At 33.4% G+C, this 23,986-nt stretch overlaps 6 protein-coding genes across 12 annotated transcripts; 1 reads left to right on the top strand and 5 right to left on the bottom strand.

Moving 5' to 3' along the window:
- Nucleotides 1-406: 406 nt before the first annotated feature.
- Nucleotides 407-4,362, bottom strand: Arp2 (Actin-related protein 2). Of its 4 annotated transcripts, XM_018511008.1 has the most exons (10): nucleotides 4,062-4,362; nucleotides 3,839-3,990; nucleotides 3,572-3,682; nucleotides 3,117-3,134; nucleotides 2,625-2,642; nucleotides 1,995-2,074; nucleotides 1,790-1,925; nucleotides 1,354-1,713; nucleotides 987-1,265; nucleotides 407-900 (listed from the first exon to the last, which is right to left on the bottom strand). In XM_018511008.1, exons 2-10 carry the CDS (start codon nucleotides 3,884-3,886, stop codon nucleotides 730-732), a joined length of 1,221 nt encoding a protein of 406 aa, XP_018366510.1. In that variant the 5' UTR covers nucleotides 3,887-3,990; nucleotides 4,062-4,362; the 3' UTR covers nucleotides 407-729. The 4 variants fall into 4 exon arrangements, with proteins under 4 accessions (XP_018366510.1, XP_018366511.1, XP_018366512.1 ...); XM_018511009.1 differs by lacking the exon at nucleotides 2,625-2,642 and having other exon boundaries at nucleotides 408-900; nucleotides 3,839-4,361; XM_018511010.1 differs by lacking the exon at nucleotides 3,117-3,134 and having other exon boundaries at nucleotides 408-900; nucleotides 3,839-4,361.
- Nucleotides 4,363-4,742: 380 nt separating this feature from the next.
- On the top strand, nucleotides 4,743-11,601 carry purple (6-pyruvoyl tetrahydrobiopterin synthase purple). Of its 4 annotated transcripts, XM_018511014.1 has the most exons (5): nucleotides 4,926-5,006; nucleotides 8,900-9,067; nucleotides 9,748-9,931; nucleotides 10,846-10,925; nucleotides 11,277-11,601. In XM_018511014.1, exons 3-5 carry the CDS (start codon nucleotides 9,849-9,851, stop codon nucleotides 11,579-11,581), a joined length of 468 nt encoding a protein of 155 aa, XP_018366516.1. In that variant the 5' UTR covers nucleotides 4,926-5,006; nucleotides 8,900-9,067; nucleotides 9,748-9,848; the 3' UTR covers nucleotides 11,582-11,601. The 4 variants fall into 4 exon arrangements, with proteins under 4 accessions (XP_018366517.1, XP_018366514.1, XP_018366516.1 ...); XM_018511015.1 differs by lacking the exons at nucleotides 4,926-5,006; nucleotides 8,900-9,067 and adding an exon at nucleotides 4,743-4,918; XM_018511012.1 differs by lacking the exon at nucleotides 8,900-9,067 and having other exon boundaries at nucleotides 4,925-5,006.
- On the bottom strand, nucleotides 6,136-8,905 carry LOC108763338 (uncharacterized). The gene is made up of 8 exons (XM_018510843.1): nucleotides 8,837-8,905; nucleotides 8,200-8,440; nucleotides 7,980-8,076; nucleotides 7,609-7,664; nucleotides 7,237-7,526; nucleotides 6,890-7,161; nucleotides 6,675-6,794; nucleotides 6,136-6,587 (listed from the first exon to the last, which is right to left on the bottom strand). The coding sequence occupies exons 1-8, from the start codon at nucleotides 8,903-8,905 to the stop codon at nucleotides 6,191-6,193; spliced, it is 1,542 nt and encodes a 513-aa protein (XP_018366345.1). The 3' UTR covers nucleotides 6,136-6,190.
- Nucleotides 11,602-12,512: 911 nt separating the features above from the next.
- On the bottom strand, nucleotides 12,513-15,576 carry bwa (alkaline ceramidase). Its single transcript, XM_018510889.1, has 4 exons — nucleotides 15,082-15,576; nucleotides 13,729-13,885; nucleotides 13,346-13,583; nucleotides 12,513-13,191 (listed from the first exon to the last, which is right to left on the bottom strand). Exons 1-4 carry the CDS (start codon nucleotides 15,172-15,174, stop codon nucleotides 12,870-12,872), a joined length of 810 nt encoding a protein of 269 aa, XP_018366391.1. The 5' UTR covers nucleotides 15,175-15,576; the 3' UTR covers nucleotides 12,513-12,869.
- Nucleotides 15,577-16,719: 1,143 nt separating this feature from the next.
- LOC108763430 (malate dehydrogenase, mitochondrial) lies at nucleotides 16,720-20,073 on the bottom strand. Its single transcript, XM_018511065.1, has 4 exons — nucleotides 20,016-20,073; nucleotides 19,375-19,954; nucleotides 18,039-18,431; nucleotides 16,720-17,345 (listed from the first exon to the last, which is right to left on the bottom strand). Exons 2-4 carry the CDS (start codon nucleotides 19,768-19,770, stop codon nucleotides 16,974-16,976), a joined length of 1,161 nt encoding a protein of 386 aa, XP_018366567.1. The 5' UTR covers nucleotides 19,771-19,954; nucleotides 20,016-20,073; the 3' UTR covers nucleotides 16,720-16,973.
- LOC108763429 (condensin complex subunit 2) lies at nucleotides 20,069-23,244 on the bottom strand. Its single transcript, XM_018511064.1, has one exon. It carries the CDS (start codon nucleotides 23,215-23,217, stop codon nucleotides 21,178-21,180), a length of 2,040 nt encoding a protein of 679 aa, XP_018366566.1. The 5' UTR covers nucleotides 23,218-23,244; the 3' UTR covers nucleotides 20,069-21,177.
- Nucleotides 23,245-23,986: the final 742 nt, after the last annotated feature.

Raw genomic sequence — 23,986 nt, 5'->3', positions numbered from 1 at the left:
CTCGCTTTATATATATATATATATATATATATATATATACATATATAAACATGTGTCATAACATGTATGTATATGAAATGGACTTCAAATATAGTCACACGGCCATTTTGAAAATTTTTACATATTACTATAATAGAAAGGCAGATAGTTTTACATTGAACAAAATCATTTTTACAATTTCAATTATATTTACACTTTTTAAAGAAAAGTTTGACAAATACAGGAAAACAGGAATGAAGTTTTCATTAGGTAACACGTAAGTAACAATAAAAATTAATCGATATGTTGAATATTTACCTGAGAGCTGTATAAATACATATTAAATGCAACATTGTTTTATATCTGACTGATAAAATATTTTAAACGAATCTGAAATACAAGTCGCGAATTTAATTTCATTAGATTAATACTTAATGTTCACATTTAATGTTTTACCGAAATCACGATATTTGACTGTATCTTCTTCAAAACCTTTTATCTTTGTCGTATCTTATTTGAAATTATATCACATTTAATAACCAAAAAATACATGAGTTTACTAGAGTTTAGTATCAAACAGCTAGTAAATCTTTTAAAATACTTGGTTTAAAGTACTTTTTTACAATTATATAACAAATTACAAAACTGCGCAAGTCTAACTAAAGTTAAGAACGTTTTTTTTTTAAGTGTAAAAAACACTTGATTGCTCGTTAAAAATTTTGTAGCCTATATTTGTGTGTATGACTTTCTTTATGATTCGTAGGAACCTAATTTCTTTAGTACACTAAGACCCTTCTCTTCATACTCCTCCCGTGTTATCCATACGGAATCTCGATCTTTCGTTATTTCCGCTAATACAGCACCACCCATGAAAACCATGTCTTTACGTCGAGGTGAGTCTTCAATTTTTATCTTAAATTTCTACAAAAATATTTACATATCATAAACATTTGCAGTACACACATATATACACACTCTGTGTATTGTTAATCATATGACATACTTACATTCAATTTAGTGGTATCATTCTTTAATACTCTTTGAAGATAAAGTTGCTTAATTTCTCGTTCAAGCCTCGATGGAAGCCCTGGATACATTGTACTACCTCCGCTAAGAACGATGTGCTTGTACAGTTCGCTTCTGATATCGATATCAGCTGCTTGAATTGTGCTAAAGACCAGCTCGGCTATTCCTTGCGCTTCGACGTTAATCAAATGAGGCTGAAAAAGCGCTTCTGGTGCTGCAAATCTTTCACCGCCTACTTTGATAACACGACCATCAGGAAGCTGAAAATGTTATATAAAATAATTTGCACAATTTAATTTAAATCGTTTCAAATATTAATAAAATGATATTACATGATATTTTACTTACAGTATAGGACTCCACCAATACAGTGGTTTCAAGAGCCAACTTCTCTTCCGTTTCTATGTTGTAACCGATGTAACATAATTTCTCCTTCAACATTCGAACAGTTTCAAAATCAGCCGAATGATTGAAAGCATAACCGCGGAGTAGCAGTAATTTAATTAGGTACATCGTAATATCGCGTCCGGCTATGTCTAACCGTCTGGTCAAATGTGGCAAAGCATACTCTTCGAACACGGGACAAATGTGCGTAACACCATCACCGGAATCCACAACGACACCGCTGATCAATCCTTGAGCGTATAGCGTCAGTACTGCCTGAATCGCAATATACGTCCCAGCGAAACCGTACTTCTCAAACATCACCTGAAATAATATCAATTCATTAAGATTTCTATTCGCATAACTTCAATTTAACTTTCTTTGGATTGCACAATGTTACCTCTATCATCTTTTCTCTGTTCGTGATAGGATTCATTGGTGGCTCGGTTAACAGAATTTTACATTCTTTAGGGTTAATATTCATTTTCTCCTTGCCAAAGGTGTAATCCCATACGTGACACATGTCTTCCCAGTTTCTGTTAAACATTAATTATATTACAACGAGATTCACCAAACAAAATATCTGATCTGAGATATAAACATACCTAACAATCCCATTTTGCATTGGATAACTTATCTCTAACATAGAACGAAGTTTACTTGCTTCATCGCCAACCATTAAGTCCTGTGAGACAATAATATGATTATCAAACCTCTGAATGTATCATTAAGATGTACTACGTTGATTTCATTGTGAGGCGCGATATTACTATTTTATTATATAGTAAGTATATTTATAGTATAACAATTCTAAATATTTAAATACTAGCTACGTAAATATCCAAAAAGTGTATAACAAAACTTTGTATTACATGTGATAGAAAGAAAATGAAAGTAATTCCTAGTACATGAAATTTGGTATTAGATTAGATCAGATATCACAGATAAATATTTATGAAATCATCCTTTTATATACTAAGATTAAGAATATATAGTTGGCACAGTAATCGTAACATAGTATGTTACTTTTGTGAAACTCAGATTATGGAATTTGTATCAGGAAAGTATTCTGTGTTAAATTAGTTTCCAAATGTGTATACCTAAGCACTTTGGAAAAAGTTTGCCGGATTATATGATACTACTCCCACACCTACAGTCGAAAAAAAAAAATTCTTCTTCATTAAAACACTGATGTAAAGGATGTATATAGCATCAAAAAAGTACAATAAACTTACAGGCATGTTAAGCACATCCTACGAGAGCAAATGTAAGCACACAAATATATTAGATAATTATAGGAAGAGTATAGCATGTACATAAGTACCAACACAATTGCAGGTAAACGACATTATTCTAAGAAACATATTAGTAGAGACACATCTTGCTTTGTTAAAACAGACATATTTGTCGATAAAAGATTTGTAAGATCTCTCGCAAGAAAAACATTGTATCCAATATAACGAACACATTTACTGAGTACAATATAAAATCACTCACTTAACGATAATATTATAGCTCCAAGAAATTGTTAATAAATTCATTGAATAATTAAATGAATAATGTTCATCTTACATTTCAAATACATATTCCCTTTTGGTTAGTAAACGTCATTAGCCTCTCAAACTGTTTTATTTACATCAGTGGACAAGCACATAATTATTTTCAGTCGGACTTAAGCGCTAGGGGGCAGGGAGAGCACACGATGTAATACTATATAATAGACTTACACGAACGCAATATTCTTGCTGAAAATACAATTGTTCTTATTAATCGTCTAAAAATTGATAAACACGCTCAAGCGATTTAAAGCTTAAAATATCATAGATATTTATATACAACTTGAACAATACACAAAAAATTACATCTCTTAGGTCTTAGAGCTTTTCGTAAATATATACTTTTCATCTTTCGTACAATTCCATAAATTGATTACAGTCGAAATCGAGATTCGCTTTACATTTATAAATGTAACTGTTGTATCATTTGCTTTACGTACGTTAACTTTTATGATAAATTAAATGATCGAGTATCAATGGTATGATAATCATCAATATCAGTAAATCGAACATCAAATAGTAGGGCATTTGTATCGAGATAAAATAAAAATGCAGTTACTGGCCCTGTGTCCTTACATACAAGCTCGCGCACGAGCCTGAAGCAACAAACGTAAGTACCTACATACCTTGACGTCGATATCGCCTATTTTGTTGACAGCTCTGATTATTGGTCGTCCAACTATAGATGGGAAAATGTGGGCCGGGAAGTTTGCGCCGGCGTATCCGCACTTGACAAACTGCAATGAAAAACTGCATCGGTGCCGGAAATATGCAAGAGTATCCGATCGTTTTGAAGCGCGTGTCTAATTCAGTGTATCCTCTCTTAATTAAGAGATTAAGAATGAAGGCCTCTCGCCTTGCGCGAGAGAAATGGAAGACGAGCGGCCTCTTACCCCGGTACCATTGTCACAGACGATGATTTTCCTTCCTTTGCTGTCCATCTCGATCTCGGAAGAGTTACGTATCCCGTCAAAAGAATATTTCTCTATCTGTCACAATCCTTTAGACAGTTCTCATATCGCCAGCTCCATCGAGTGACTAATACCTGCGGATGTTTACAGGGCGTTACCAGTGCGTAACACCAAAGCGACTGACGTTACTCTCGACCAGAGTTACCGTTTCGTATCGCAGTCAAGAATTTGCGCGAAGGGTAGCGAAATCCAGCGCAAAAAAATAAGAGAAAGGGGGGAAAAAAGGGATAAAATTGACGTCCTCAGCCTCGAACGTGAATTTACTCAGCACACACGACGAACAGTGGCGGGCGGACGAGCAGATCCGAGCAGATCCGAGTAAACTCACACCAGTCACACCGCAAGCTTCCATCGTTGTGAGAGACAAACAAAAAAGACCTGCGACCTCCCTCGGCTCAAGCGGCAAGCGAATCCGTCAATCACATTCGAGAACACGAGAACGTCGAGAGAACTGGAGAGAACTCCCGAGAGATAACCATAGCTAGCCTGCTAGGCCGCCGTTTCGAGACTCTCGGCTATAATTGGTCGACAAGCTCACTGCTCGTTATGCCGAGCCAATGGCACGCGAGCTTGCGTTAAAACACGTTAAAAGCCCCATGCGGTCAACTTTAGGTTTATTCCTTATAAATGCGAAATTGTTTCAACATTTGAAATGTGACATATATAATTATAATAAGATTATATATATATATATATTTATAAACATTAGAGAAAGAGAAGAAAAATTGAAACGTTCAAATATTCAAAACTAATCTGATAAGTTTGTTTTCCGTAGCAAAACTATATCTATACCTTTAATTTTTTTCCTTTTCCAACGTCTAATTGTACTCTGAATTTTAGATGCTAGAACACTGCTGGAGGTTCAATACGGTGAAGCTACAAAAAACTCTCAAATGCTCTGAAATGCTCCGAATTTCTACGATGCGGAGAGTGCCGAGAGTGCGGACAGCCAGACTGCGGAGCGGAGCTGTGCGGAGCGGAGAGCGGATTAAGTTAGATTAGGTTAGATTCAAAGCAAAAAACGTCATGTGAAACTGACGTGAATGCGTCATGCGTCTACATGTGTCTACAGGTGGATACATTTTAACAGGTTCGATTTTTTTTAACGTTTCGAATATATTTACGAATGTAGAGGATTGGATAATCCCATAAGGGTGTAAGGGGAAAGGGAACATTTCTGTTCATGCGCGTGAAATATTAAACATAATATTGGAGCACAAACAATGATTCTAATAGGCCTTCTACAATAAGCCGCAAGTCAGAACGTCAGAAGTCTTAACCAGTCTTAACCAAGTCGTTCAAGTTGGCTATTGGCCAACTTCACCGATTATGACTTATTAAGATCGCTTAGAACTTCTGACTTGCGGCTTATTGTAGAAGGCCTATTAATCCCGACGCATAATCTTTTTTTACGTCGATTGGAAGTATGTACAATATTGCAAATATATACAATCGCAAATCTTTATTTTAAAAAAATTTCTGATGAGTGATAAAAATCATCTTTGCATACATAAAGGTATCGATGTACATATATTCCACAATATATATAAAATATTATAAGTATAGTCTCAAAATTAAATCGAATGTATAAGGAATCTGTTTATTCGAGTATTTATCAACATTTTGACAGCTTCGTCACAGGTGTCAAATACGATCCACACTATTCTTAAATTTCATTAATTTTTAATTAAGTTACACAATTTGAAATTAATTTCATGATATTACATTAAATTTAATGTATTTATAACTAAAAAGTATATTTGTGTACATGTACATAACATTTACTGTATTTTTCATTAAAATTTAGGAAATTTAATGTACTTATCATAAAACTTTGTGAAAAATACATTAAATTTAATAAATGTAATGTACACGTTTATTACATTTATTACATTTATAGGCCCAGTTTTACAACTGACGGTTAACTTTTAACCGAAGTTCAACTTATTCATTATCTCTTTTCAATTCTAGAATTGGAAAAAGGTGACAAATAAGTTGAACCTCGGTTAAGAGTTAACCGTGAGTTGTGAAACTGGGCCTTAAGTAACTACTGTAACTTAATTTTCAGTTAAATAATTCATTACTTTGAATTTCGTTCATAACCACGAGCTTTATTTACATGTAAAGGAAGCTCGTGGTTACATTTCTAACAATGCATACTGCACAGAAGCTTGTTGCAACATTTCTGCAATGTTTGCAATATCGCTGAAACGTTGCAATGTTATTACAATATTACTGAAATGAAATTTATGCTGTATAGGATCAATAAAATTTCTAAATCATGGTTGCAACTTGCTTGCTTAGGGTAAATTGATAATAAATTTCGTTCAAGTCACGGGCGTCATGGCATAATTCATTTAAGGGCTTTATGTTCTCGCACGTCAACACATTTATAACGCCTGGAGGTATCCCAGATAACAAAAACAAGTCGCAATATCGTATTATATTGCACGAGTTTGCGGTACATATCACGACGGCGGAATTGCCGATTATTAAACTCTGTGTCAATTTGCGAAACAGATTTGTTTCTCTTTTCTCCATAAGCGTGATAACACCTTTCGGTTTACGGATTCTTGTCACCAAGGATCGTCCACTTTGAGGCTGCAATGAATTCTTATACCAGTGTGGAAATTGTATCCATTTTAATACTATTTCCGACAATTCGGGTTTACTAAAAATTAAAAAAAAAAGGAAACAGTAAAAAGATAAGATATAAAGTATGCACAAGAGATATAATAATTTTATTAATTTGAGGTACCTAATGTGTTCTAGTAAAAACACGAACTTGGATAATATTTGCGTTCTGGATTCAGTGGACAGCTCACTCCAGATTTTGAACCCTTTTTTAGCTGATAAAAAACATCTGCTTATATCTTCTCTAGAATAATATAGAAATTGAAAATTTGTTAGAAATCATTATTGAATTTCTTAAATTTAAAATTTATTGGTTAAAATTAGGCAAGATATATATACTTTGTTGCACTCGCCCTTAGTATATTAGTGTTATTATGTAACCAATAAGTATTTTGTACAGGCTTTTGCCATGTTCCGTCATAAAACATGTAATTATAAATCGGTTTTGCGGGTACAGGCCTTTTTTTCGAACATATTGGCTTTATCATGTTTACTATGCAATGTTCTTCATTAAAATCGAGATTACACAGTGGAATCTTGAATATTTCTATATAGGGCATAACTATCATCGTCTCATAGATATCCAGCGTATTTATGAGGACAATATTTCTCTGTTAAAAAGAAAAATTCATTAACGTTTGAAAACAATTTGATAATACTGTGCTAAACAATTTAAATATGCATACATCTAAGGATGCTGCTAAATTTTTTGCAGCCGCAATATCTTCAGACCATATGGATGTTACGTTTATTTCATAAGATATAGGAGGTGTAAGTAATTCTTGCTTAGATTTAAATACACGAATAACATCAGTGAAATTGCTAAAAGTTTTATACACAAGTGACAAAAAATTGCATTTTATTGATTCTAATACCCATATTTTACTTAAGTTTCGAGAGTTTTCCGATATCTTTAAATATTTAATAACTGCATATAAATCCGAATCGTCTAGGAGTATTATTTCAATGGTCTGATCTATATATAAAATTAAAAAAAATTTCATTAGAGAGAGGCGAAAATATATTTTAAAATTAAATCTTAAATCTGTTTCTCTTACATGAAAGTAGCTCTTTATACTTATTATATAGATTATTATCTGCCAACGAATTTGTGCTAAAATATAAAATAATATCAAACTATTTCGAAAGTCTTAAGATATATATTTTTTAATTCAAAATTCATTTAATTTTTAAAATAAAATATAAAGCATAGAACAAGAGAAAAATCGTTGATTATATATTAGAGCTATTTTTGCAATAAAATTTATAAAATAATGTATAAAGACTTTTGAAATGCTCTCTCTATAAAACATAACACGTGTGTAATAATATTCACAATAATTTTAACACAAAAAGAAAATTAATTAGATTGATTAATATATTTAATAAGAGTATTTAATAATAGAATGAATTTCAATTAGATAATTACATGATGCAAGTTTCCAAAAAATATTGTACGTCATCCCTTGCGCAAAAGTTAAGAAGTGTCAGTATTAATGTCCAAATAATTTCTTGTTTAACCTTTTCTAAAAAAAAAAAACAACAAAATTAAGAAACAAGCACAATGTATTCTTATTTATAAACGAAGTAAAATGTTAAGAAATGAGCATATTAATGAAGTATTTTTACAATTACAGATACGATATTACCTGCTGTAATAGGTTTATATATGTTTATCCTGTAATAATTTATATATGTTACAATAGCTTCAGGTACATCTGTGTGATTACAAATAGATTTGAAAAGAGGCATATGGTTCTCTAATATTAGTACTGTCTTTTCGAATCTACAATTGTAAAAAGGAATTAAAGATGACAGAAACAAAGATAGATGACTTTTACTTTTAGCTGTAACTTTTATCGTATCGCTCGCGATAAGATTAATGCCCAACTAATTCATAGTCAGACTTAAGGTTTCCTTAAATTTATTTTTAGATGCTCAGCCCATGAAATAATTCGTAGAGTATCTGAAGATAAATTTAAGGAAGCCTTAAATATAAGGCCTGACTATGAATACGGGCTTAAATGTCAATTTAATGTTTTTACCTATCTGCAAAAGTTTTATCCTTTAATTTTATCTCCTTGCACATAGCATATATTTCCATCGATGCTTTCTGAAAATGGACGTAAAGAGACATTATAACAAGATTGTGATTAGATTCTTTTCTCTCATTTTTGACAAGAGTGATAAGATTTTTTTCTTTAGCCAAAAAATTTCCATTTTCAACGGCAAATTTTGCGGTTTATTGGCAATCTGTTTGTATATACGTAAGATCTAAGTACTTACACTTTTTTTACTCTTCAATTCTTCATAGTCTAGATTGATATAATATTTTTCTATATCCTGTAGGTTCATGCTCTCGGCAACAAGAAAATCTATCAGAACAATTAAAAAGATGTGTGTGTCTTCACGATTGAACTGTTCAACAATTGTAAAAATAGACGAAAACAACCATGCTAGCAGAAGAGATATTTTGCTTTCGAAATCGAACATTACATCGACGTCAAAGATCTATTTGTAAATATTGTTCCATATCAAAATTTGAAAGAAATATTGCTAGAACTTTACTAACCTCGTCATCGAGGGACATAAATAATATTTTTTGTCGACGTTTTGCTTCTCGATATCCACAAGCAATACCGTACACAATATATCAATATAGGATTATGATAACTTCGGCTCTACCAATTTAATGTCGATTTTACGAATATCTTATATTTAGCATTTAATGCTTAATACTGGCATAATTAAGCGTTCGTAATATTTTCTGCGATTTTTTATAAGAAATGTACATATATCTAAAACCATAAAATACTAAAAACGTTTAATTAAAAGAACTGCAAATTAAAAATTGACGTATATATCATATATTTTATATATATATATATGTGATATACATATATATATATGGTTTTTTAATTTGACATTATTTAATATTAAAAAATGGTTAAAAAATAGCAGAGATTTTGTTCAGCTTTCACAGTAAATCTGCTATCATATTCCGCTGGCAAGATTTTGTTATATTTTTACTGGTATATTTTGCCGACATAATTTGCAGCAGGCACTTTGTAGAATCTATTTTCCACAGGCTTAGCTGTCTAAAATAAATTTCTGATTCATCGTTATATACTGTGTTCTTTGTTGGACAATTATTCATAGAAATCTCTGATTATTCTAATAATTATGTCGATTTCCAGCTGTTGCGGTCATCGCCTTACATCCATCGGAAGGAACATTTTTTTCATTATTTACAACATATTCTTGAGCTTTGTGTCTGCGTGTTCCCGTTAATTGAAGAATGGAGATTCCAAATCGTGAAAGAAGGCCGATCGCTTATTTGACTCGGAAGGCACAGATATCCTGCTGTCATCGTTTGAACAGGTGCGTGAATCGAGTTGGTGAATAGAACGGATTTTTGATCTAACGAACACTTATAAATTTCACGATCTACTGATCGAGGAATCATTCTCAGGGAGAGAGAACGCTTCTTGTTCATTGCGAGCATACGATTTCCCGGAATATTATGCGATACATTATATCTTAAAATCAAATAACTTGAAATCATTAACAAAGAACTTGTTCTCATTAAATTCCAGGAAGTCATTCTTGCAAAGAATTAATCTTTTTCAATCATTTAAAAGATAATTAGACACTAATCGGTCTTCGAATTTCGATATATTTACATTCTACAATAGTTCGTTTTGTCGAATGAGAAAAATTTAATTCTCGATCTTCATGTCTATTGTTAAAAGCTAAAAAAACTTATTTTTACACACGAAAAAAATTATATATATAATTACATGAACATATATTAAGCTCTTTTTTAGAGAAAAAAAATCAATTCTTTGAATTGATCAAAGGAAGATTTTGTTCAGAACACCGTACCGATTTAAAGAATTTATAATTTTAGCAAACAAAAATACAATATAAATGGTTTATTCCACGTGCGCAAGATAATATTAGCGATATCGATTATTTAAAATGAATTATATATAGTCAGATATCATAAACGTTTCGATCTGTTCATCAGATCATTATCAATATTAATAGAATTTAAATACACACAAACATCCTAGCGTCATTATGTAATGTTTCGCAATTTCATACAAATTGTCATTATAAATTATAAGATTCATACAATGTCTCACTTATTCAGACTAATATTATATACATATTTGTTGTCCTGTCATGTTCTTAGTTACTGAATGATTACTTCTATTGTTCTTCTCTAATGGATCATCAGAAATCATCTCGAATCGTGTCTCCTTATTGTAAAACATAACTTATAATTTTAGCCCATTCCTGAGCGAGGACGAGAATGAAGTAATATATGGAAAGTGCAACAATGTTTGGGGTCATGGTCACAATTACAATGGTAATGTGTATTATCAGTTTATCACTTCGTTGTTTACATCATACACATACTAGGGAAACACAACAAGATCAGTCTTAAATATATCTGAAAAAAATACCGTAGGACCATATTTTTTCGTCGAATTAATTTTTTTTCTTTTCCTGGCGGAAGCTTTGACATTTAGAAGATCTAATTTAATTAGAATCATTTAATACATAAATTTTGAAGACCGTAAGAGAAAGATAACGTTCTTGCTAAGAGGTTGGACATCATTGTTTTCGAATTCTTTCAACTTTTGAATGTTTAATGTTAAATTTTTTAATGCACGAAATCTTACGCATGAAATCGGGATAAAATTAATTTAACTTTTAGTGGAAGTAACCGTACGCGGACCTGTGAATCCGTTAACAGGAATGGTCATGAATTTGGAAGATTTAAAGGACTGCATGCAAAAGGTGTTAATGGACAAGATGGATCACAAAAATATAGACAAACAAGTGGACTACTTCCATAAAATGGTTTCAACGACTGAGAATGTTGCTATATATATTTTCAATGAGTTAAAAAAGCACATGTTCAATCCCGAATTGTTATATGAAGTAAAAGTCCACGAAACTGACAAGAATGTTATGTGTTTTAGGGGGGAGTACGATGAAAATGTACCTTCTGCTTCTTAATTATTAGATTATTTAATTGTACAGACTTATTCATCTCTGATATATTTGATATTTTTATTACATTTGTAGTACAGTTTGTATAATACAATTGTATAATTTGTATAATATTTAATTATATTAAAACAATCGAAAATAATATATGTAAATTATGCGTTATACGGATAATATATAAAATTCAACATTCCAGTTTCATCGTAATTTCTTTAAATAAAACAGAGTAGTTGTAGCAATTAATTGTAATTACAGTCTACAATACCGCAAAAAATTAAATGCTTCACCGTAATATGTTTTCTTTATTGCACACACATATGTGGTCTCACATCTAAGATGATTGTTAGAATTTTGAGATCTAATTAGAATGTAACTAATAGGACACTATTAATTAATATGTATCTATGTTATATCTTTACATGTTTGTCGGATACTTAAAAAATATAAAATACACACGCATGCGTATTCTTAGTGACGATTTGTGTATTATAGCACATTTATAAAATAGTCCTTTGTAAAAAAGTTAACAAGAGTACATATCACAATATAACCATTCCATAAATAATTTCTAATTCGCTAATGTATACATATATGTAATCATAAATATCTACGATTTTATAATCTCTTCGCACGAGGAATTAATCATTTTCATATACGCTACTTTTAATTATGTACAGAACTTATTACATCATTTATAACAACGTAACGAAAATGTTCGTATGTTATAAAGCTGTATATACCTTTTTATAAGGTCAATTCCAGATTTTTATGGAAAACACTTTACTAACTAATATAACTAGGAGAAAAGCTAATTGTAGAGATATTAGGCTACTATGGGACATGTAATTCGCTTATTAGTCATTGATATTTCCAGTTATTTTAAATGTTAAATAAATAAAACGTATAATCTTTAAAACAATAATTCAAAAGACATATAATAGTAATAAATCAATGTTTCGAATCAAGTATTACATATGCTTATTTATAATGACTTCTGAAATTATCGCTAAATCATAAATATATACTGTGCCACTTATGTAGAGATTTCTTTATATCACATTTTCATATTTTTTCTTACAATATAAAATTTAATTTTTCTTAAAGACATTTTATAATCAATTCTTTAAAACAAGATACGACATAAAATATGATAAAATTAATGTTTACATAAATCACGGGACATCACGTCAAACATTTGCGCATTTAAACGCTAAATATTGCTATAGTTGTACCAAGTATACTATCGCGTAATAAATAATAATGCATTACAGTATTAGTGCTCTCGAAATTATAAGAGCTATATATTCATATTGTAACTCGACTTGATATAACTTCGTATAGTCACGTACGGTATACCGAGTTCAAAGTTGTCCCTGGGCCAATACTTGAGCACTGGAGACTGCTGTGGCTTCTCATCTTGCACGGCGAAGTACGCAAAGAGCACCGCCGCAGTGTAACTTGCAATGAAAATAAACAAATGCCACAATGCATGGAGATATGGGAAGTTTAGATTCAGCCAGGTATCGCAGAACAGACGATCGTTTAGCCAACAGACCACCGCTAGTATCCACATGACGCCGCATCGCAACCCTAGTCTGTACACTCTTACCGAGGTAGTCCTTCAAATTTTTTAAGACACCGTTACAATGTTATTCTGTGCGACTTTTACATCGAATATATTCTTATGTTTCCGTCATATTAATCATTATTGGAGTTTCTCGTTTCAAATTCGCGTAATACTCTATATTGGATATGTCTGTACGAAGAAATTACCTCTTCAGTTCCATGATCAAGAATCCAATCGCCGGTACACCCAGGCTCATCAATGCGAAAGCATTTACAGCCGGATGTATTAAGGCCAAGCCGGTGGCGATTAAAGTGGGCAACGTTGCGCATATAGAGAAGAGCTTTCTGTCATTATGTACGACATTGGGGAAATATCTTCTGGGAAAGAACATACAGAAGCCTGCCATATACACCCACAAAATAGATAATTCATCTAATAGTTGACCTATCGCATATATGCACAAGATTAGCTAAACGCAACATAAATATCAATTTCATCAATTAAGCAAATACATACATCTCGACTTTTAAATAGCATTCCTTTTGTTGTGAGTTGTTAAGTAGTAAATATTGATACTTGGAATTCTCACCTATCAAGGACAAAGTAGCATGAAAATATGCGCTAGTAAGTCCGACTATCATCAGTAAAAACCAGAACACATGAATTCCTGGATTCACAAAGCGTGCATAGTCTCTAAATAGGTGCATGAGCACGGGTGGAAGCAACACGAAGACCACATTGCTCAACTAGAAAATAAAAACAGTAGCTAATTAAACAATGAAAAATATACTACTCCCTTTCTATATTTGTATCATATTTATTTTTCCAATGTAATTCATCAAGATTTAATGGTTCTGTGCAAAAAATGATCTTGTATATATTTGCATAAACTATATTTAACAGAAATATAATATCATGTTCCATTGTTCTAAAATATGAAATTTAGTTCCAGATAAAACTGTTTTCAATAACAAACAACTTCCGTTTATACTAGAGCGATAAAATCTCTAGCTGAAGAAGGCTCATCATATATCAGAGTTATTGGAGATAAGAAATAATGAGTCAAGATATACAAATTAATTATATGTTTCCTTTGTCTTTGTGTAGGTATAAACGTACTGTTATGTTATTATCTTTCTAGTATATATCCTTTGTTCTATTTAATAATATTATTTCATTATTTACAATTACATGACAAGCTCTTGTCTCAGATCTAAACAACTTTGACCTGTAAAATTGTCGACATATTTAGAACCTGCCTCGAGCAAAAAATTATCTGTCTTGACAAAAAACTGGAAATTATTTATATACTTGAGTCGATGTAACTCTGAATATTAAGTATCTTTATGACTAATTTAGAAAATATTGGACATTAAGATTTTATTATCCACTTGTACCTTTATCTCGAAGAAAAAGTTATCATTTCATAATTCTTAATTATAATTCAATCGGATCTCAATTCTCGTGGTTTAATTTTTATGTAGAAAAAATAAATTTCTATTTAAAATTTATAAAAAAAATAGCCATAAAAGCTGTATATCTTTTATCTTGCTTATGTAGTATGGATTTCCTTATCACAAGCATTATGTTTAATTTAATATGACACTTTTACCTATACTATGAATTATTTGACATTTTACAAGTGTAGAATTTGTTTTGTGCAAAAAAACTATCTGTCAAACTGTTTCCCTCATGCAAAACACTTGGAAACTCATTATTTAAATTTATATAGTTTTCAATATTAAATATCTTCGAGATAAATTATTCCTCAGTCTCTAGGAAAGCTCTTTACTTTCGGGTCAATCACATAATTAAAATTTCATCAAATTGCGATTCTCGTGACTTAAAAAGCATACTTGGACTTTCTCGTCCAGGTAGAACCGTTTTCAAATTGATCGAACAAAGAAAGGTCCATATACGCGCATAAACGCGCAATACGAACCGTGTTCATAAACTCGGCGATGCTGGGAGAGATGTTGTAGTTGCGCTCACACCAATCTACGGGCGAACTGCCATGCTCGAAGGGTTTCCACATGATTGCTATTGCAGTAAATCTCTTCGGATAATTCAAGCCGTTTGAATCGGTCGAGAGATACCTATTAAGCTTGGTCCCTCACAGAATCATAAGCCTGGTCCCTCGCGCTCAAACAATAAACACTTCTGTACAATTCACGCGCGCAATAAATGCCGTGCGATTCCGCTTGCATAAAAAGAATAGAAATGCGCGTATTTTGTTCCTGGTTTAACGGTACATCTCGCAGAAACATTCACGATTACTCACGAATTGTCACGAACGACTGACAACGTAAGTACAACGTGACGATTGACGACAGTAAAACAGCTGCGCGTAACGTAACTAACTGCGAAGACTGACCTGACTGACCAGTGACCAGCCAGAAGTACCAGAACCAGAACTGACAGTGACTGTCAGTCCGCCGATCCCCATTCCCCGCTCGTCAGCTAAATACCCGCGCCGTTTCCAGTTTTCACACCGTGGAGAAGGGTGGAGAAGGGTAGATAAATGTGCACTCGCGCACAACATACCACTAAGCTGACTGCGACCAACTTGGACCAACTTGGACCAACTGCGATCATGAGCTGCGATTGCTGCGATTAACTGCCAGAAAGAATGTATTCAGCTAGTATTTCGCCGAATCACCACTTTTTCTCCCTTTATGAATTACGTTTTATATTAATATGACTTATGGTAGAAACTTTCACGGATCAGTCGAAAAAGCACCTTGGAATCCTTGAATCATACTTATTATTGACATGAATCATCTTATTATCAAAACAAAAGATCACATTGCAATTGCAGATTGCAGTTTATATGCGCAGTGAGCTGTACGCGCAAACGCTACCGAAGGAGTGCGTTCAGGAATTACATCCAGATATAATTCTAGGGTACAGTTTATGTCACGTATACTATATCAAAAGTGCATACCCAGAGTTATCTCGACCTAATTCTTGAACGCACTCAAGGATTGTGACACATAGCTGGATACTGCGAATAAAACTTCCCTGCGAGATAAGTTTCGGAACGCGCCAAATTCGCAGAGATGATTGCAATCACGGACCAGGATACATAGCATCAAATATCATAGAAATGACGTCGCCGCGTCGAGAGAATGGAAGCTCTAAAAAAAAAGGAAAAAAAAAAGAATTATTGTATCTGTGTGTGTGTGTGTGTGTGTGTGGATTCCCCCAATCGACACCAACTAAAAGTAACACATAACATCAATATTGTCATTTTGCACTAAACAATATAAATGTATTCTCCAAAACTTTCAGAGTGAATTACACTCTGTAGTATAAAATCGTACTCTTAAAGATTGAAAATTAAACCATTCTTTGTTCTAAATTCACTCAATTTTCACTCGTTAGAGTAAGATTTCACTCTATAGAATTTAAAGAATAATATAGAACAAGAGTGTTACATAACAGTTACATTATTGAATCCAAATTATAGCATTAATGTTATATATTAGTTGGTATCACCTCTTGTAAGCATCTCTTTAAGTCTTTTTTAAATATTCACTTAAAAAATTCGCTTTTAAACGTTCGTCATAACGACGCAAGGCCCAAAAACATCTTTGCTCTCGACCTCTTAATATCGCGATTGTTACATCAACTAATTGTTTTTATTCGCTTGATAATATAAGCTACATTTATCCTTTAATAATAAGCAATAAAGTTACAACTTATGCGGGACGAAGCGCATGATATGAAGTTGAATACAGCAATAAAACTCGAGGAAGTAAACACCTCGAGATACTCGTACAAGATTTCAATTCTGCCAAAGACAAGATTTTCTGAAATACAGTCCCGAATCCGTCATCGCGTCCTAGTGCGCGTTCTCTCCGTCCGGACTGCAGCAACCGCCATGTCGACGTGCTCGTTAATGAGAGGTATCGCTTGCTCGATCAAGAGCACCTCCGCAGCTGAGATTTTCGGCAAGCCAAAATTTCGCTTGACACCTTCCGGGCCCAGCTCCAGCTCGCTGGTGAAAAATCGACAGACCGGTAGTACGTTCGACCGTACGTAGGCGCAGGTGATGACGTGGTTGTGCCCGGATAGACCGGCAGCGAGGTTGATTATCAACTTGGCAGCAGCCGTTCCAGACGATAACGATGGACCTTCATCGAACGTTGTTCTTGTCTCCTCGTCACCGGCCCGAAACGATTGCAGCAGGGTCTTGCGTTGTGTCTGATATAGTTATGACAGAATTAATTATTATACTTAGAGAGACGTAAATTATATAACTTAATTAACAAGTAAGACTTGAGCAATTGCGGTTGTATAAATATCGTTAATTATATTAATTAAGGTATAAATAACATTAAGAATCCAAAAGATATTTACAATAGATATGTGATGCGTATTTCACCTTTGCCCGTTCAATATCTGTGCTATAAAGATCTCGATTCTTAGTACATAATTTGTTTTTTATTTTCAGAGAATTAGTAGAATTATAATTTTTTTCCTGCAGATAAATATGTAACTATTTTATTTAGGTCGATGAAATAGTTTTTTTCTACTTGTCAAATAAAACAGAGAAACAATTGTAGACGAAATTACTGTCCCCTGCTTTAAAAAAAAAAATATATATTTTTTCTCTCTTCACTTGGGGCTTAGGGGGAGCAATTTTTTATTCCCTTTAAAGAACTAAATATTATTATAGTATAACATTTATGAAGTATTGAATCAAATTGAATTAAATAATTTTTAATAAATTTACAGAGATATTAAATCAATTTTTTAACATTTGTGTGTCAAAAGCACATTACGATTGCTTAAAAATAACTTATAATGACAGTTTAGAGTGTGTTCAAATTAAAAAAGAAAAAAAAACTATATATTAGAGAGATTAGAAAAACAAATGTCGTAACTGATTCGTACGTTTGTGAATTGATTGAAGGGAAGAGCGCGCGAGAGTAACGGCACGACGGTTTGCGCGTCGGCGCCGCCGGCCAGCGGTACCGAGAGACTCGCACGCTCCAGGTTGAGGATTGCCGCCGTCATCTTTTCGATCCGTCCACCGTACGTCGCGATCGAGCCGACGATCCGGTCGGGATTCCACCAGCCGGAATACCGGAAGATCTCGGAGACCATCGCGAGCGTAGCGGTGACAGGGCGCGCGAACACGGCCACGAGGGCGTCCGGACAGAAGCGCAGTATCCGGTCCGTCATCTGACGCACATAATTCGCCGTCAATTTGAATTGCTCCTGGGCCATCGTGTTACCTACCGCGTCGTTGACGTCAGTCTCGTCCATGAGCGCAACAATGTTCGCCTAAACATTTTTTTCAATATTTTTTTCGATAATTATACTGTACATGTATTTATGATGTATTGAGATTGTTAATGTCTTTTAACATCCACAGACTTTTTGATTACAGACTTTTTTGTGTGTTAACACCTGAATGTATGTACATACTTACATGTTGGAATACACTTATTTTTCTCCTCGTAAGACCAATCACATCAAAGAATTTTACACAGTTGCAAAGCTGGTTTTTTTTCTGCTGAACACAGCCGATGTGTATGCACATACATCCAAATAATTAATGCTTTAATCTGTGAATTTACACATGTCGCAAAACACACATCCCTCGTGTAATCTGATAAAGGCTTAATACCCATTTCTACCAATATAGATTAACTTTAATTCAATTCTCGTACAACTATAATATATACAATTATTCTTAAAAAATAGATAAAAACAATTTTTTCTAAAATCAAACAATGCTTGATTACAATTTATATATATATATATATATATTTCGCAATCTAAAAATATCACAGCAAATCCAAAAATATCACAGCAAGAAAAAAAGATAAGTTAAAAAAACTTATCATTTATTATTTTTAATTTCGATCAATAGTTTTTGTGACATACAAATTAAAAACTAGTCAATTATAGATTACGGTTAAACGGTCATTTAACCATAATCTATATTTAACCTGCAATTTTTAATTGTTATATCTCTTAAAAATTGCTCAAAATAAAAAATGGCAAAATACTTCTGTCACTTATTTTTTCAAAAATTTTTTCGCTGTGATATTTTGATGCACGAATTTTAAAACACTCTGTATATATAATTAACAAAGCAAAATTTTCAATTTCTTTTCGATCATCAAATTAGATCTTGATATTTCTCTTCTTTCATCATTTTATTTCATTTCAACGGACACAAAAAATTTTCTGTGTAATGTGTATTTCTCGAAACTCTTACTTCTCTGAGAGCTTGCTTTATATCCTTTTCTCGAAAGTAATCTATACGAGGGCTGGTTTCCAGTTGTGACACATCTGTCAAAGCCTCTGATGAGGAACCCCTTGTATCCACCAGACGTATGCTTTTGATAATCTTATATTGCTTCAAAAGAATCGCGGTGTAAAGAGGTGTTACTCCCCCGCCGATGATGCATACTCTGATATAAGCCTCGTTGTCTTTTTGCCCATTTTTATCTTTTTCTTTCCTCGTCAATTTTTTTACACTTTTCCCCTCGATCTTTTGGACTTTTCGATAGTCAGTCGGAGGGTTTTTCGAAAATTTGCGATTCAAGAAAACAGAATGACGTCCATATCGCCGTGATAAATCAAGAAACAATTTCGATAGCGCAGTCATCATTAAATGATTTTTAACGTTTTTATGGCTATGGAAAAAGCAGTACGATTTATAAGTACATGTTTCACGATTTTGAGAATGAATCCGAAAACAAGAATATTGTCGGAAGTGGTCGTGCGACTCACGATGGATTTATGCGAGACAAACAAGTGATTTGCGATACATGAAATGCATGTGAAGCTTGTACCTTGTACATTTTCCAGTTTGTGAAAATTTCCGAGGGAAAGAATCGAAGTCCTTGGGTGTACATACATGAAGAAACAGATTGATACCCCTGCAACTTAATTAAAGCGAGTAATAAAAGTGAGAGAGAGATGCGTTTTTTTTATTAATATAAAAAAATACTTTATTCTCGTATGACAAAAATATATACCTATGAACATATATCGTATTGCATCATGTTACAAATACAAACATTTTTTAAACATTCTTGCAACATTCTCCAATGTAACTATTCATTTAGGTTCGTACTGCGCACAAAAGATTACAGAATGGGAATAGGAAATAAACAGATTTCAACTTACCAGAAATCGGTTACACCAGAATATATAATTTCTAGTAGATTAAAATCGGTTATTCCCTATTCCTTATTCCTTTAATTGTACGTAGCCCCTTATAATTTCTTATATAAAAATTCTACGTTTGACACGACCAGATCGATTGTCAATGGATAACGTGAATTTAAAAAAATAAAATACTGGGTATCATGTTATAAATACAAACATTTCAAAACATCGTAAACACTTTCGCAACACTTTCGCAACTTCCGATAACTATCCATTTTATACAAAAATTTTAGGTAATATTTTTAAGCAATTGATTCTAACAAAAAATTGATTATCATTAACGGACGCAAGTTTGAAAAATTTGTTAGAAAACATCCTCGTGCGATTCAAGTAGACAGATAAATGCCACGTTTGTATAACATAAATATTGGTTATAATCTAACCGAATTAGAGATTCATTTAATTTTTAATACAATTATTATTGTCGAGATTTCGTAAATAAAAAATTGTCAACTCATTTGACCGTAACAACGATTGTAAAAGTAAATATTATCCTTATTTCTGATTAAAATATTCTTCCAGAATTACGTTGCATAAATATGTCGTAACGATTAGAGACTTTATAACAGAGTTTAGATACGAGCGATTTCGTCAAAAGCCTACGAGAAAAAGGCACATATGTGTATACTTTTTTCCTGTGTGCACATATATTATCTCACTCTAACTTATATACCGTCTCACTTTATAATAAAAGTTATAGAATGAAACAGTAGAATGAGATTTTGTAATAGGGTCTCTAGTAACGACTAGTATAACTTGCAAAATGCAAATTTTATTACACTCTGTTCTGTTTGTTGTTTTACGTTCTGTCTATTTGAACATATACACACAAAAGAAAATCTTGTCATTTCGACGATGGCGATCCAGGCTGAATGATAATATCAGACATGTCTGGTACCGAACAAATCTTCAATTCTTTCTCGTTCGCCAAATGCAGCATAGATATAAAAGAGATCGGTACGCTCAATGCCTCGGCGTTGCTTTTCGTCAACAATTTCGGCAGTGCCTTGTAAACGTCACTGAATTGCTTGCTCTCCTTCATCCTATCGGTCACATCCACTGTTTCTCCAGTATTTGCCGCATTATTATTCGTGGACTTCAAACAAGTCCATATGGATTTCTTTAATTGTCGCATGTCGATTTTCTTCGCTTTCAAACAATACGCGATGGATATTTTATTAACCAATTTTGGCGCGGTAACTAGATTGTCGCCAATAAGACCCTGACTATCCATTACAATTATGGCGTTTTCGTCAAAGTTACAATCATCGTTACCATCCTCCCTCTCATAATCATCATAATCTTCATTGTGTTCAACATTGGGACAGTATTCCAGCGTGTCGTTTGGATTGTTATAGTCGTATCTCTCACCGTCGGATACGTCAGCGACATTCACCGCATTCCCGTTCTCTTTCTCATTATTTTCCGACTTTATAGTTAATCTCTTGTACATATAGAGCTTGCTCGCCTGCGCAACATCATAATGCACATCCTCCGGCAGGGTCAAATTTTCGGCGCTCCATTCCGCTTTCGCGGTTTTGGCATGTAATTTAATGTACTGGCCCGACACAAACTTTGCATCTATGATATCGCGTGATGTCTCGTCATATAGCAGTTCAAATTGTTTTCTCTTTTCTTTTTTCTTAGCTTGCATGCAAGCTACTTTTGTACTACCTCTGTCGACAGCGGAAAATTTCATGAAATTCCAAAACTTCCAATGGGACGGACCAGCCCAATGCAGGCTCATGCTTGGTTGAACAAAGGAGTACTCGGATGTCCGGGCGTTGTGCACTTCCACGACATTCACTGGACGATCCATCGTTTGCCGAAAACATGCCTGAACATTCTCGTTGTCATTATGTTCGATGTCGAAGTAGTTCATGGGCTCGGGCACCGGATCATCATCATGCTCCACGCTTGCGTTCAAATCAAATTGAAATCGGTTCTCACTGTCATCGGGAGATTCGATTTCCTCTTCCGGTTCATTCTCTACGGACCAACCGAGAAACTCAAAGTTTGAATATGACGCACAAATCTCCAAATTCGAGAAATCTTCGATCGCTGGTATGACATACTTTACGTTTGAATTATTTTGCGATTCAGGTTTATTCTCCACGACATCGACGAGCACGTCGTTATATGGATGCTGATAAAAACCGGAATTCGCGTGGTTCGGCAACGTTGCTTGGTACAACATATCGCTGGTCTGTAGATCTCCTTCGTCTATCATCGCCGACATAGGTTTTGCGATCTCGATGTTGCCTCTCAGAGCCTCCACAGTGCTGAAGATCTTTGGTTTCGATTTCTTCTTTTTTTTCCGCATCTCGACGTTTTCCGCGCATTCCTGCACCGTTTCTTCCTGCTCCTCCGAATTTTGCTCCATATCTACCATTACCTTTTTATCCAGTCCACCAACCATTTTGAGTATTTCCATATGTACATTGTCCACACGATATCCATAGATCTTGGTGCTCACATCCAAGGAGGTGCTAGCCATTAGTAAATTCGACATATTGGCATCCTGCTTCTTTATCATATACGTCATAAAGTCGATCATCTCCAAACTAAATGCGTTCTTGATATTAATCTTGTTCTCAGCATTCAGTTGTATGCATTTATTCATGCTCTCGGCCATTTGGGGTTCTGGAATATTCGCCAACAATCTCAGGCCCAGAGATAATCTTTTGCTACTACTACTTCCATTAGACGGTGATGTAAATATCTCACGTCGACGAGCAATACGTTCAGCCTCATCGTCGTTTTCTGATAAGTTATGTGCTGATGGGATTTGAACAATGGACTTCCTTCGCAACGGTGACGAAGAATTTGGTGAACTTTGTATAGATTCCAATCTCTTGTGTATTATAGATTTGCGAGAATCCATTTTATCAAAAAAAATTTTATAACTTTTATTTATATATATATATATATATATATATACACACTGCTATAGTTTACACTTGTCCTTAAATACTCTCAGCCTCCTGAAACAAATAAGCATACATTGCTTCAATTAGCACAATAATTTTCTACGATATAAGAGAAGTAAATCACTTATACAATGATATTGCATATTTCATTCGCAATATAGATTCTATACCACTTTTCAATCATTCTCAATGAAAATTGTAATCACAGAAAAGTATAAAGCATTATAAATTATATCACAAACTGCTTGTATAAGCAATTTAATCTAAAGATTTGGGAATTGTTATTCTTTAATAAAAATTGTCTTCAAGAATTTTAAGAATAATAATTAATGAGTTTATCTGAAATAAGTATGTGGAAGAATATCGTTGAATAAATTTATAAATCTGACTACTCCAATGAATTTATTAAGACAAACTTGGGAAGGATATTAGGAAGAACTGTAATTATATATATAGTTATAACATAAACAATTTTAGATAAATGAGTTACTTTTAAGTTTGTTAAAGATCTGCGATCAAACTGGAATCATTAAACAAATAGTTTGTATTGATTGAAAAGGTTACATTCCGCTTTTAAAGTTCTAAACAAGTCACTTTATTATTAGATTAGTGCACAAAGATTGACGTAGAAAGTGCAATAGAATTCTTGTAAACAGTATTATTCTAAAGCTTGAAAAAAATCATTCTAGTCACAACAAAATCCTCGTTTCTAAAAAGTAGTTG

Source organism: Trachymyrmex cornetzi, unplaced genomic scaffold (genome assembly GCF_001594075.2).
Source record: "Trachymyrmex cornetzi isolate Tcor2-1 unplaced genomic scaffold, Tcor1.1 scaffold358, whole genome shotgun sequence".
Lineage (NCBI taxonomy): Eukaryota > Metazoa > Arthropoda > Insecta > Hymenoptera > Formicidae > Trachymyrmex > Trachymyrmex cornetzi.
The sequence above is the reverse complement of the archived record's forward strand: the minus strand, read 5'-3'. Positions and strand labels throughout refer to the sequence as shown.

What these genes read in the sequence shown, in the direction of transcription:
- Arp2 (XM_018511008.1), bottom strand. Translation starts at nt 3,886, where the DNA reads ATGGACAGCAAAGGAAGGAAAATCATCGTCTGTGACAATGGTACCGGG. An exon ending in TCTGTGACAATGGTACCGGG is followed by an intron (nt 3,683 to 3,838) that starts GTAAGAGGCCGC and finishes TTTTCATTGCAG; the next exon opens with TTTGTCAAGTGCGGATACGC. An exon ending in ATGCAAAATGGGATTGTTAG is followed by an intron (nt 1,926 to 1,994) that starts GTATGTTTATAT and finishes AATGTTTAACAG; the next exon opens with AAACTGGGAAGACATGTGTC.
- LOC108763338 (XM_018510843.1), bottom strand. Translation starts at nt 8,905, where the DNA reads ATGAACCTACAGGATATAGAAAAATATTATATCAATCTAGACTATGAA. An exon ending in AATTGAAGAGTAAAAAAAGT is followed by an intron (nt 8,441 to 8,836) that starts GTAAGTACTTAG and finishes ACTATGAATTAG; the next exon opens with TTGGGCATTAATCTTATCGC. An exon ending in TTTTTGGAAACTTGCATCAT is followed by an intron (nt 7,665 to 7,979) that starts GTAATTATCTAA and finishes TTTATATTTTAG; the next exon opens with CACAAATTCGTTGGCAGATA.
- purple (XM_018511015.1), top strand. Translation starts at nt 9,849, where the DNA reads ATGGAGATTCCAAATCGTGAAAGAAGGCCGATCGCTTATTTGACTCGG. An exon ending in TGCTGTCATCGTTTGAACAG is followed by an intron (nt 9,932 to 10,845) that starts GTGCGTGAATCG and finishes TTATAATTTTAG; the next exon opens with CCCATTCCTGAGCGAGGACG. An exon ending in TCATGGTCACAATTACAATG is followed by an intron (nt 10,926 to 11,276) that starts GTAATGTGTATT and finishes TTTAACTTTTAG; the next exon opens with TGGAAGTAACCGTACGCGGA.
- bwa (XM_018510889.1), bottom strand. Translation starts at nt 15,174, where the DNA reads ATGTGGAAACCCTTCGAGCATGGCAGTTCGCCCGTAGATTGGTGTGAG. An exon ending in TCGCCGAGTTTATGAACACG is followed by an intron (nt 13,886 to 15,081) that starts GTTCGTATTGCG and finishes TTTATTTTCTAG; the next exon opens with TTGAGCAATGTGGTCTTCGT. An exon ending in TGCTACTTTGTCCTTGATAG is followed by an intron (nt 13,584 to 13,728) that starts GTGAGAATTCCA and finishes TATATGCGATAG; the next exon opens with GTCAACTATTAGATGAATTA.
- LOC108763430 (XM_018511065.1), bottom strand. Translation starts at nt 19,770, where the DNA reads ATGATGACTGCGCTATCGAAATTGTTTCTTGATTTATCACGGCGATAT. An exon ending in TAAAGCAAGCTCTCAGAGAA is followed by an intron (nt 18,432 to 19,374) that starts GTAAGAGTTTCG and finishes AAAAATGTTTAG; the next exon opens with GCGAACATTGTTGCGCTCAT. An exon ending in CCTTCAATCAATTCACAAAC is followed by an intron (nt 17,346 to 18,038) that starts GTACGAATCAGT and finishes TAACTATATCAG; the next exon opens with ACACAACGCAAGACCCTGCT.
- LOC108763429 (XM_018511064.1), bottom strand. Translation starts at nt 23,217, where the DNA reads ATGGATTCTCGCAAATCTATAATACACAAGAGATTGGAATCTATACAA.